We start from the raw sequence: 11,083 nt of genomic DNA, 5'->3' as shown, positions 1-11,083 counted from the left end.
AATAAACATTCGCAGAACATCAAGAAATTGCTTACCTAAAACGACATTCTGTGCGCAGTAAATCGATGCTAGATTATCAAATTTAATAAGCTATATAGGTTATCGGACTGCACGCAATCATGTGGATACAAGCCAGACGTGATACACGTTGTCACCTCCATTAGTACTGCCCACATATTTCCTGACGATTAGGCGCTAATTGTCAAGGTATACAGGATAAACTCACGAGTTCTTCAAGAATTCGTTTCGCTCCTATTCAAATTCATTCTATGACGCATCGTTGCTCTCCATGCCCCTCGTGCATTAGTGGTAGGCGCGCCGGTGCTCAGAAACAATGCCGGTAAAATAAATGCAAGAGACTGGTGGTTTTTCGAGAGCTACTCACACTTTATATGCATATTTTTCTCTTTCCAGCAGTTAGTCGCATATCAACAATTACCATTGCTACCTGCGTGATCGTTACTTCCATATTCGGTTATTGTATCTACTGGTGCTTTAATACATGTCATAACAGCGTAAGGCCAATATGCACTCATTATATGAACTTATGCAACGCAGGTTCAAGCATGTACATCTATACTGTTGAACGTCAGGGCTGAAAATTTGCATTTTTGCGACGCAAACTTTTTGTTAAGATTTGGCAGCAAACTATTCCGCTAAAGAAAATATATTACACCAGCGCAAGCTTTACAGGTAAAATTTCGGGCAAAAGTGCTACTTCACAACATATGCCATTCTCCTGTTAACTGCACTGCTATAGCTGGTATCGATTTAAATTTGGGCAACATTGCTCACAGAAGTCCCGGTAGACTTCGAATTCTGTGAACACATTCCTCAACACACACACACGCCACCAAAGCGCACCGATTGGCCTGAGCACCTAGACACGCCGGCTTGGGCACCGATACCTGGATGCCAGAACAGCCCCATGGATTTGTTAGTTACAGCCTCTTCATGTGAACACTGTAGAAACAGATAAGTATTGCATCGTGAGCTCTTTGTGTCTTTCAACTACACTTGTCTTTGATTCTGCGCTCTAAAATAAAATTGTATGAATGACAACCGCCTTATACCAAACACCACTGCTCCCTTAAAGCCTCTAGAAATTTCCAGTCCATTTAAAAGCAAAGAAAGTGATTTAAGCGCTAAGTTCAGTTGGTGCTATCTTTGCAAAGAAGCTTCCTTTCGGGGCAACGTGCATGTCGTGGGACGTTGCTTGGTAGATCAATCCATTAGCATCAAAAACAGATGAAAATGAACCAATACAGGATGACTTATGTCGTCCATAGTCACTTCGAAAAAATTTCGTCAGCTTCCTAAATTTTGACTGCTTATTTGCCGCCGCAAAGATATTAACCGCGTATCAGCTATCTCCACAGCCACCTGCGTCTCCGGTACCTTCACCTTCTTGCTGCGGGAATGTAATTTCCGTCGCACTCACCTGATGACCATACTAACTTGACGTTATCGTGTTTCCACATTTAGATAAATACGTCTCCCTCTGCTTAAAGGGACACTAAAGGGAAATAATGAAATTACAAACATGGATTGAGTATTCCACGAGAACGCTGCCAACATTTATTAATAAAAAAGCATTACTAAGCTATGTCGACACCGGTAGTGTCCGAAAATTGTGTTCGCAAAACGTGGAAGCAAGAGTGGTGGGGTGAAATCTATAAACTCAGTGGTTAAACAATGCCGAGCCATTTATTAGTAATTAGATGTTAACATTATTCATTTATTAGTATCCATGTTTATACGTCTTACTTGGAAGCATTAATAACAATGTTTATAATAATTCTAATAACTGCGAGTACTAACAAATGTAACTAGCGATGCTAAATATTATTGCTAATTATATGAAGCTATTTAGTGAGACCATGTGACGTCACAGAGGTGTGACGTTATTGGTTGGTTCTAACGCCATCCCACACGTGTGATGACGTCACACCTCAATTACTTTGAGTAACGCAAAAAACCGAGCCCTGAATGTAGGTTTCTGAGACCTAAGATGATATGCAGGTTTTCAATTAGTTATATACAATTCCACATGACGCCCTATGGACAAGAGCTACCGAAGTCGACAAGGAGCCACCAACGCCGCGAAAAACACTAATGCTTTCGGATTTCTCCTGTGCATTCTCTGCAGTGCTCTCTAAGTTTTTCTCAGCGAAAAATGGTCGCGTTCTTGCGAAAATCGCAAATTAAATTCCCGAATTCATCGCGAATTCAAATAGCCAGAGAATTTCTTAATATCAACGTTATTTCTGAAATGTAGAAGCGCTCTGTCTCTCCGGCACACCACAGCGAGAAAGCCAAGCCTGATCTCCGGCTCGATCGCATTTCGTAGCATGCGCCAATGCTCTCTTCTTTGATGTTTTTTTCGGAATCAGGAGTAATCTACAGGCGTTGTGTGTTTTATGACCATTGAATCATTGTCATGAGCTCATGTCAACAATACTAGTTTTATAGTGCCAAAGCGGCTCAGGCTATGAGAGACGCCGTAGTGGAGGACGCCGGATAATTTCGACCGCTGGGGTTTTTTAGTGTGCACTGACATCGGGCAGTGCATTGGCCTCTAACATATCGCCTCCATCGAAATAAGACCGCAGCGTTTTTCGGTCCAGCATCCGAACACCATATCCACTAATCTACGGTGGCTGATCATTAACATGTTTGTGGTTTCAGCGACTTTAAACACACAGCAAGCGAGCGGGGCTATTTGGCATAGACCTACTTCTGCGTCAGGGGAAATAAGGGACGCAGCCTTCTACATCGTTTTCTGCCTCGTTTAGCGGGACTTGTAACCACAGTGTTCTTCGTGATCGAATAAGTACTCCACTCTGCGTATTTGATGCGCTTTCGTTGCTGTTTTAGCGAGGGAATTCGCACAGGTTGTTTTCAAATCTAGCCCAGCCAGTTCATCGTTCGTATACGTCTGTGGCTACCGAACTCCAGAACAGAAGTGAGAACGTGCCCTGTTTTAAAGCCTAATTCCTGGTATCAATGAAATGGCGCAATAAAACGGGACAGGGAGGCTAGAAGTGACAAACACAGCGTCTCTTACTTCTTGCCTGCCTGTCGCGTTTTGTAGCGATAGCTACATTACGGTAGCATTTCGAGCCTTCAGCGTGGTGGTGCCGCCACCATGAGGCGGCGCCACCAAGCTGTCACGTGGTGCGTCAAGTGGTGCGGAGCAGCTGCCGACGGCGCGGCTGATCACGTGGTTCGTCACGTAATTGGTCACGTGAACAAGTTCCACTCGTCCAGCTGTAGCTATCTCGTCACTCCGCGTTTAACCAGAGCTAAACCACCGACGATTTTTTTCGCGCTGTTTCATTGCTGTGATCAAGAACCAACTGGCCCAATAATCTTCCCCTTTGCAACCTAATCCCTAGTGCAGATACAAGAATTTCCGTTGCCAGGCAAGTAATTATCGTGAACTAAAATAACGTGTCGGGAAAAAAAACTGCAGCCTCTCGGCGTCCGCCTGTTTGTACCACCCGTTGCCTCACCTATTATTTATGAGTGGGGCGCGAAAGCGCATTCGGGAAATTATGTAGTTCTGAATGCTCTTATGTATATACACCCTCCGAGTGCGTTTTCTGGTGTGTGCATCGATTCTTAAACAATCTGAGTTTATTTGTAATCGTGCAGCGAGGTACAAAAAGCGTACGCCCTGCTTGTCGTTTCACCGCAGGCGAGAATAATATTTCCTTCTCCTGGAGTTGAAAACAAGAATAAACTTCGTGGCTGCTAGCACCGCTGCTGGCGTATGTTGGTCTGTGTTTATTTTTTGGTAGCCTTGTGAATTTAACCAGGGCATATTGTTGATCTGGTTGTTTTTTTTTGTCACGCTTATCTCGTTCTTTGCACTGTGCTTATCAAGGACTATATTTTTTTTTAAAATTCATTTATAGATATTGCGATTTCTTCACAGGACCTTAAAAGGGTCTTAAAGCTATGAAAAACGCATTCTTCATTAAATAATTGTTCCTGGCTATAAATAAGGATTAGTGGTAAAATGCAGCTGTGTCTGAGTCAGGGAAGCGAACGTAATATTTTCCATTGATCAGCTGCTTACAGCCCTCTTGTACAGGCTAATGGGCTCTTTAAAAAAAGACACTTGTTAACAGTGCCGTAATTCACTGAGGCGGAGTAGTACTTCTGTGGAGCGGATAATGCGGCTTAGATTCCCTGAGAGGTAGTTTTTAGGGATGTGCTTGCTCATCCGCTTATCTTCCCCCCTCGACACGCGTTGGAACAAAAACTTCTAAAAGGTCATTGTCATTAAGGACTGGCCGGGTTCACGACGGTACTTACCCATTAGCGTAGAAATAACAGGCGCAGTTGCAGGAGTATGCTCTGCTTTTGGAAGCCATTGCACATTTGTTATCACGCGAGGCTAGCTTATCAATGTAGTCCAACTAAGTATTCCACTTTAGAGTCGGAAAGCAAGCCTTTCCTACAGAAAAGTATCTTTGCACGACAGATTGCTTTACAGTCTACTGGACCGCATGTTTTGCGCCAAGACAATTCATTGTCTCTATTTTCCGTTAAAGTCACCGTTATGGCAGATGAACAGTGCATTAGCTCATAACTTTTCATCAAAGTGAACCTTGAGTATCGTTATATATCTGAAGCCTAATATGTCCGCTCGAAAAAAGAAAAACACTTTCGTAGCACCTGTGTACTAATACTTTTTCTCAGAGAGATTGCAGGCCCGAACAGATTAAGCATGCAATGAGGCATCTCCCATTCTGTGTAAACACAGGTGAACATCGTCTTGAAACTGCAGCGGAAGTAGACTGAACATGAATCCGAATCGTTCTGATATTCGGCGTCCGAATGGCATTATTGAAGAACAAAAACTTCCCATGGCATTGCCCCGAGTTGGATTCGAGCCACTACCGGTACAAACGAAGAACCTTCACCTCCTGATACCTCACATCAATAGAGGTCGCATTCTACGAACCCGTCATATATTCTCAAACAAGACAAAGCTACCATTGCTTTCACAGATTTAAGATCCACAAGACATTAGCGCGGATAAAAAAAGGGATGGCAACAAGGAGGGCTATCCTTCGCACCGTATACCCCCGGCACCAAAGCACACGAGCTTTTGTACAGAGGCTTCGATGAACGCACTGGAATTGTGTGTAGATCCATCATGCATTACTTGCACAGGCGAAACCACCCGATGAGCATAAAAAACTGCATAGGAACTATACTCTTTCATTAACGGCAGAAATCGTTTGTTCAGGACGTGATCTTGATTATCTTCTTAGGAGTTCGCTGACGAGCGTCTAACATAAATAGATCTTCAAGATACAATGCGCGCCAATGATCACTTATCTCTCGCAGCTCACCCAATCTGTTAATAACTGGCTGCAACTTTTTGGCGTAAAGCCATTGTTTGACAGGTAATGTCAACAAGTGAAGTTAAATAAAAACATTTTTTTGCGGTCGCTTGGTACACATCTACTGCACTTGCTATAATAGACTCAGCGCCAAGGTCAGGCAGGAGTATGCATGTCCATCGCCTCGGCTTGCCCATCGGGTCAGCCTCAGTAAACAGCATAGATACGCTTTCCTCTTAAGCGTGACAAAAATCTTCGGCTGCTGCAGACTCGGGTGTGTAGATAACTAGGAGAAAAGCATCAGAATTGGCTGCTTCATTGGTTCCCGTACCGTAGACGGAGCCACACCCTGATGCTCGCAATGAACAACAGCGGCAACGCCGCCATCGAGACAGCTTTTCACTGGATTGTTGGTGTTAAAAGCTTTTGTAGTAAAGTCAGCGCGAACCGCGCAGCATCTCGAACAATGGTCGGAAGTGAACAACAGCGTTTATTGCCCAGAACCGCGATTATATACCCTCTCGTACTGAGAGGGTTACAGAAGAGGGAGAGAAGCATGAACGATAGGAACTCAGGCCAATAGGGGGGCGTGCGGCTGCCTTCGCTGGTCAGCACAAACCAAACAATTACAACATTTCTCCTCCCTTAAAAGTGAAACCGCTGTACCGGTTTTCTTATTCTGGTCGATCGTCTGAGCGTGGGCTGCAGGGGGTCAGTCAATCCCGCCGGAACCACTGGACGCTCCGTGATTGCTGGAGATGGTACTTCACTCTGGTCGGCTGCTAGCGGCTGAGGGCTTTGTTCTTGTTCCGACCCAGTGGTACTGGGCGTATGCACAGGTGACAGATCCGCACTGGTCACCTGGTCAGGACCGCCTTCTAACTGCGCTCTTGCAGTGGCCTCTACAGACGCAGTCCCTGGCGTAAACTCTTGACGACGGCGGACTTGGTCGACGTGGCGCTGCACTGCTCCGGTTGGCGTGTTCACTGTTACCATTCTCGCCCCCGAAGTGGTCTGTATCCTCCCAGGCACCCATCTTTTGCCGGTGCCGTAATTTCGCACGTATACGCTGCTGCCTGGCGAGATGGTCCAGTCGTGAGCGTCCGACGACGAGTCCACAGCTCTGGGTGGGAGACATGTGTCTAGTCGGGAACGCAGCTGATAGCCGAGAAGCATCTCGGAAGGTGACCTTCCTTCTCTTTGGGCGGTCCGCCTGTAATTGAATAACAACCGCATGAGGTTATCTTCCAGCTGTCCGTCTCCCATTTTACGCAACCCGTCCTTCACGGTCCGAACCGCTCTTTCTGCTGCTCCGTTAGATTGGGGATGGAAAGGCGCAGTGCGCAGGTGCACGATATTGTTTTTCGATATGAAAGTGGCGAATTCTTGACTTGTGAATTGTGTGCCATTATCGGACACGATTGTGCGTGGCACGCCAAACCGGCAAAACATGCTCCTTAAGCATCGGATTGTACTAGCTGTATTTGCGTGCTGCAAGGGTACTGCTTCAATCCACTTCGTGTGGGCATCAACCACTATTAGTATCATCTTGCCTGCTAACGGGCCTGCAACATCGATGTGTATACGAGACCACCGGACCGCTGTCTTTGGCCAACTCACTGGTGGGGCTGCCGTAGGCATTGGCAGGCTTTGCACGCAGTTGCGGCACTGCGCAGACAAGTTTTGAATGTCCCTGTCCAGGCCTGGCCACCAAAATAATGACCGCGCGACTGATTTCATTGACGAGGAGCCCTGATGCGTTTCATGTAGCAGCTGCAGCATCTGTTCCCGCGCTTTCCGCGGTATCACCACTCTGTTGCCCCAGTAGATCAGACGGTGAGCCAACGATAGCTCCAGCTTACGATCAAAAAACGGCAACAAGTCTGGCGCCATTCCTTTAGTGGTTTGAGGCCATCCATGCAAAATGAAGTGCGTGACACTGGCTAACATCGGGTCCTTGGCCGTCAGCTCCTGCAATTCGTGCGTCGTCACTATACCTTCTTCCAGGGATTCCAATGAAAGGACATATTCTGGCGGTTCACCATCGGTCCCCGGTTCCATAGTCGGCGCTGGTAGCCTGCTGAGGGCATCTGCTGTCAGCAGCTGTTTCCCTGGCACGTACTGTAGCTTGTACTGGTAGCCACCCAAGAATAGCGCCCACCGTTGAATTCGCGCGGCAGCCATCGGTGGCGTCTGGCGGTCAGGTCTGAGCAGTCCCAGCAGTGGTTGATGGTCGGTCACCAGGGTAAACTGCCGACCTAGAAGATAGTCACGAAAGCGAGAAACGCCAAAGATGAGGGCTAGTGCTTCTCGCTCCAGCTGCGAGTAGTTTTGTTCTGCTTTTGTAAGTGTTCTGGAACGGAACCCAATTGGCCTGTGCTCATTTCCTATCGAATGAAACAGCACTGCGCCCACACCATACGGAGATGCGTCACACTCTAGTTTCAGCTCCTTGTTAGGATCAAAATGCACGAGAATTTGTGCATTTTTGAGGCTTTGTTTAGCTCGCTCGAACGCCAACTGCTGCGGCTGTAGCCACTCCCAACGGCTTCCTTTTTCCATGAGCCGATATAACGGGCTGAGCACAGTCGACATATTCGGCAGAAACCGTGCGTAGTACGTGAGCATACCAAGGAACGAACGTAGCTCGCTCACGTTACTCGGGCGCGGGGCTTGCATGATGGCGTCTACGTTCTTTTCCATAGGGTGTAGGCCTTGCCGATCGATACGATGCCCGAGGTAAGTCACTGAAGGCTGCCGGAACTTGCATTTGTCGGCCCTAAGCTTGACACCATGCTCTCGGAATCGTTCCAACACTTTCTTGAGCCGCGCTTCCTTGTCCCCTTTGCCTTCTGACACTAACACGTCGTCAAGGTAAGCTTGGACGCCTGGTAGCCCGCCGAGTACAGCGTCCATCTTCCTTTGAAATATAGCTGGGGCAGAAGCTATACCAAACGGGAGTCTGTTGTAACGAAAAAGTCCGCGATGTGTGTTAATGATACAAAGTCCGCGTGACGCTTCGTCAAGGGGCACTTGGTTGTACGCGTCCTTCAAATCCAAGGTGCTAAAGTATTCACCTCCATTTAAGTTTGCGAATATGTCCTCGATCACTGGAAGAGGGTAATGCTCGATATCACAGGCAGGGTTAAGCGTGACTTTGAAGTCTCCGCATATTCTTACGGTGCCATCTTTCTTCAAGACAACTACGATGGGCGTAGCCCATTCTGAATGTTGCACAGGAGATAAGACACCAAGGGACACTAACCGATCAATTTCACGAGAGACCTTATCACGGAAAGCGTAAGGAAGTGATCTGGCCTTACAGAATTTCGGTGTCGCCGTTTCCTTTAGTTTTAGGCTGGCTGGCGGTCCCTTGATGAGCCCCTGGTCTATCGAAAAAACATCCTTATACTCAGCGAGCAGTCTGTTCACCATGTGGTCACTCGGCGTGTTTCCTGTTGTCGAATCCGGCGCAGTGAGTTCTTCCATCGTAACACCCGTCTTGCCAAGTGCCGCAATCAGATCGCGGCCGCATAGACTCGGTCCTGAACAGTCAAGCACCACGAGTGGACAGGTTACAGACACGTTCTTGAATTGCACCGGAAGTTCAAGTTCGCCAAGCACCGGCAGTTGTCCCGCGTAACATGACAACTTCACATGCGGCGATTTCAAGCGTGGCCACTGCGCTCTGTGTCGGTCGTAAACGTTCCGTGATATGACGCACACCGGGGATCCTGTGTCCACTTCCATGTCCAGATCTATTTCCCCCCACCGAAATGTGCGGCGTAACGGTGGTTCCAGGCCGTTTTTCCTACCAGAAATTAGCGTCCAGATGTGTGCCTCATCCTTGTTCTCGTTTCTAGACGCGGTTTCAACTGTCAGTGTCTTGACACTCGCGGTTCGCCTAGCAGCATTTTCATCTGTTCTCGCCCTGTAGCATTTCTTCGCCAAATGACCACGTTGCCTGCAGCGGAAACACCGTGCGTTAGCCCAGCGGCAGGCGTTATCATCGTGCTTCGTGCTTCCACATCGTCCGCACTCTTGCGCTGCCCCGCTGGTATCTCGCGACGAAGAGCGATGACTGGCTTGCATTCTTAGCACCGTTGGTGGTGCTCCACTGATATCGTTTGCATCGTTCTCGGCTGTTTCTGCTGCTATTGCCAGCGCTTCGGCCTCCTCCAGCGTCAAGTCTTTCTTCGCCAGTAACTGCTTGCGTAGGTTAGTTGAGCGTACACCGCAAACAATTCTATCCCGCAGCATTCGGTCTAGCGCACTCCCAAAGTTGCAGCCGTCTGCTATGCGCCGTATTTCGACCAGAAATGCGCGCACTGCCTCACCCTCTTGCTGGCCACGGGTGAAAAATTTATAGCTCTCCGCTATCTCGTGACGCTTCGGGTCGTAGTAGCTGTTTAAAGCTGCGACTGCTTCATCATAGGTGAGGGAATTCGGTGTCCGGGGTGCAATCCGTCCCGCTAACACTTGCACCGTCTGCGTGCTGAGTGCTGCCACAAGCAAGGCTCGCTGCTGCTTTGAGTCAGTAATAGCATTGGCTTCAAAATATGCTTCTGCCCTTATAAGGTACGCTTTCCACTTATCTGACGTGTCGTCGAAGGTCAGGAGCTGCAGGCTGGTCATAGTTCTCGTCGGTGCTTCAAGTTGCGACAGGCTGTCGGCTTCAACTTTTACCGCATGGGTAGTTTCCGCACTCGTCGCCACTGTAGTAAAGTCAGCGCGAACCGCGCAGCATCTCGAACAATGGTCGGCAGTGAACAACAACGTTTATTGCCCAGAACCGCGATTATATACCCTCTCGTACTGAGAGGGTTACAGAAGAGGGAGAGAAGCATGAACGATAGGAACTCAGGCCAATAGGGGGGCGTGCGGCTGCCTTCGCTGGTCAGCACAAACCAAACAATTACAACAGCTTTTTTGCCGACATAGTTTCTACATGGCACTGAATATGCACGTACAACCATCGGGCTCCGAGCAAGGTGCTAGTTAGCTGCGCTGTTTTGTGCGCGCGCTCGCGTGTGCTTGCGTATGTGCGCTCGCGTGTGCTGAGTGCTCGAGTTTGCGTCTGCTCGCAGGCGCACGCGCATGTGCGTGCATGAATGTATGTGGGCGCGCTTGTTGGCGCATATGTGGTTGCGTGCATGCTTTTATCCTACCACGGCCACGGACGCCAGAAACAACGAGACCCCGATCTGCTGAGCTGTGGCAGTAATCTGCTTCATTGTAAAAATGAGCTCGGGGATGGCGAACCCGAAACAGTAGCTTAGTTGTATTGTTGCATTGATGTCCTGGAATAAACTGATTAAAAGCTGTAGATTGAGTTTCGCTTGCTGTGTTGGCTTGCAGACGTTTTCGTGCGCGTTTGAGAGCAACTCGACTTTTCTGCATAAGAGGCAGTTACTTGAAACTGGTCGAAAAGTGGCTTAAAATTTTGTCGGTGCAGTCACGTTCAAATGTATTGGAAACTGTGTAGTTGCTCGACGCAAACACTGACGCTTGCGCCTAAGCATACGCTGGGGTGACTCAGTGGGATCGATGCTGCAGACCATACTCCTGTGCAAAAGCGCTGCTGCCGAATTCTAGCGTCGCCCACCCTCCACAATTACGCAGAGAGCTAACACGGCAAGTGCTAGCAAAGCACAGTCAGTAGCAAAAGTCTTCACTTCCAGCTTTCGATTGTGCATTGAAACTAAGCTGGAAGTCAGTTCCTC

The 11,083-nt window shown here is 48.1% G+C and overlaps 1 protein-coding gene across 1 annotated transcript; it reads right to left on the bottom strand.

Moving 5' to 3' along the window:
• Nucleotides 1-5,853: 5,853 nt before the first annotated feature.
• LOC144115538 (uncharacterized) lies at nt 5,854-10,267 on the bottom strand. The gene is made up of 2 exons (XM_077649967.1): nt 8,684-10,267; nt 5,854-7,618 (listed from the first exon to the last, which is right to left on the bottom strand). The coding sequence occupies exons 1-2, from the start codon at nt 9,993-9,995 to the stop codon at nt 6,006-6,008; spliced, it is 2,925 nt and encodes a 974-aa protein (XP_077506093.1). The 5' UTR covers nt 9,996-10,267; the 3' UTR covers nt 5,854-6,005.
• Nucleotides 10,268-11,083: the final 816 nt, after the last annotated feature.

The sequence above is a fragment of the Amblyomma americanum genome, chromosome 1 (genome assembly GCF_052857255.1).
Source record: "Amblyomma americanum isolate KBUSLIRL-KWMA chromosome 1, ASM5285725v1, whole genome shotgun sequence".
NCBI lineage: Eukaryota > Metazoa > Arthropoda > Arachnida > Ixodida > Ixodidae > Amblyomma > Amblyomma americanum.
Note: the sequence above shows the minus strand (reverse complement) of the source record. Positions and strands in the feature narration are given on the sequence as shown.

Bases quoted from the DNA above. Each gene is read 5' to 3' on its own strand.
- LOC144115538 (XM_077649967.1), bottom strand. From the start codon at position 9,995: ATGACCAGCCTGCAGCTCCTGACCTTCGACGACACGTCAGATAAGTGG. The intron at 7,619-8,683 runs GTAAGGCCAGAT...ACTATCTTCTAG, and splicing joins AACGGCGACACCGAAATTCT to GTCGGCAGTTTACCCTGGTG.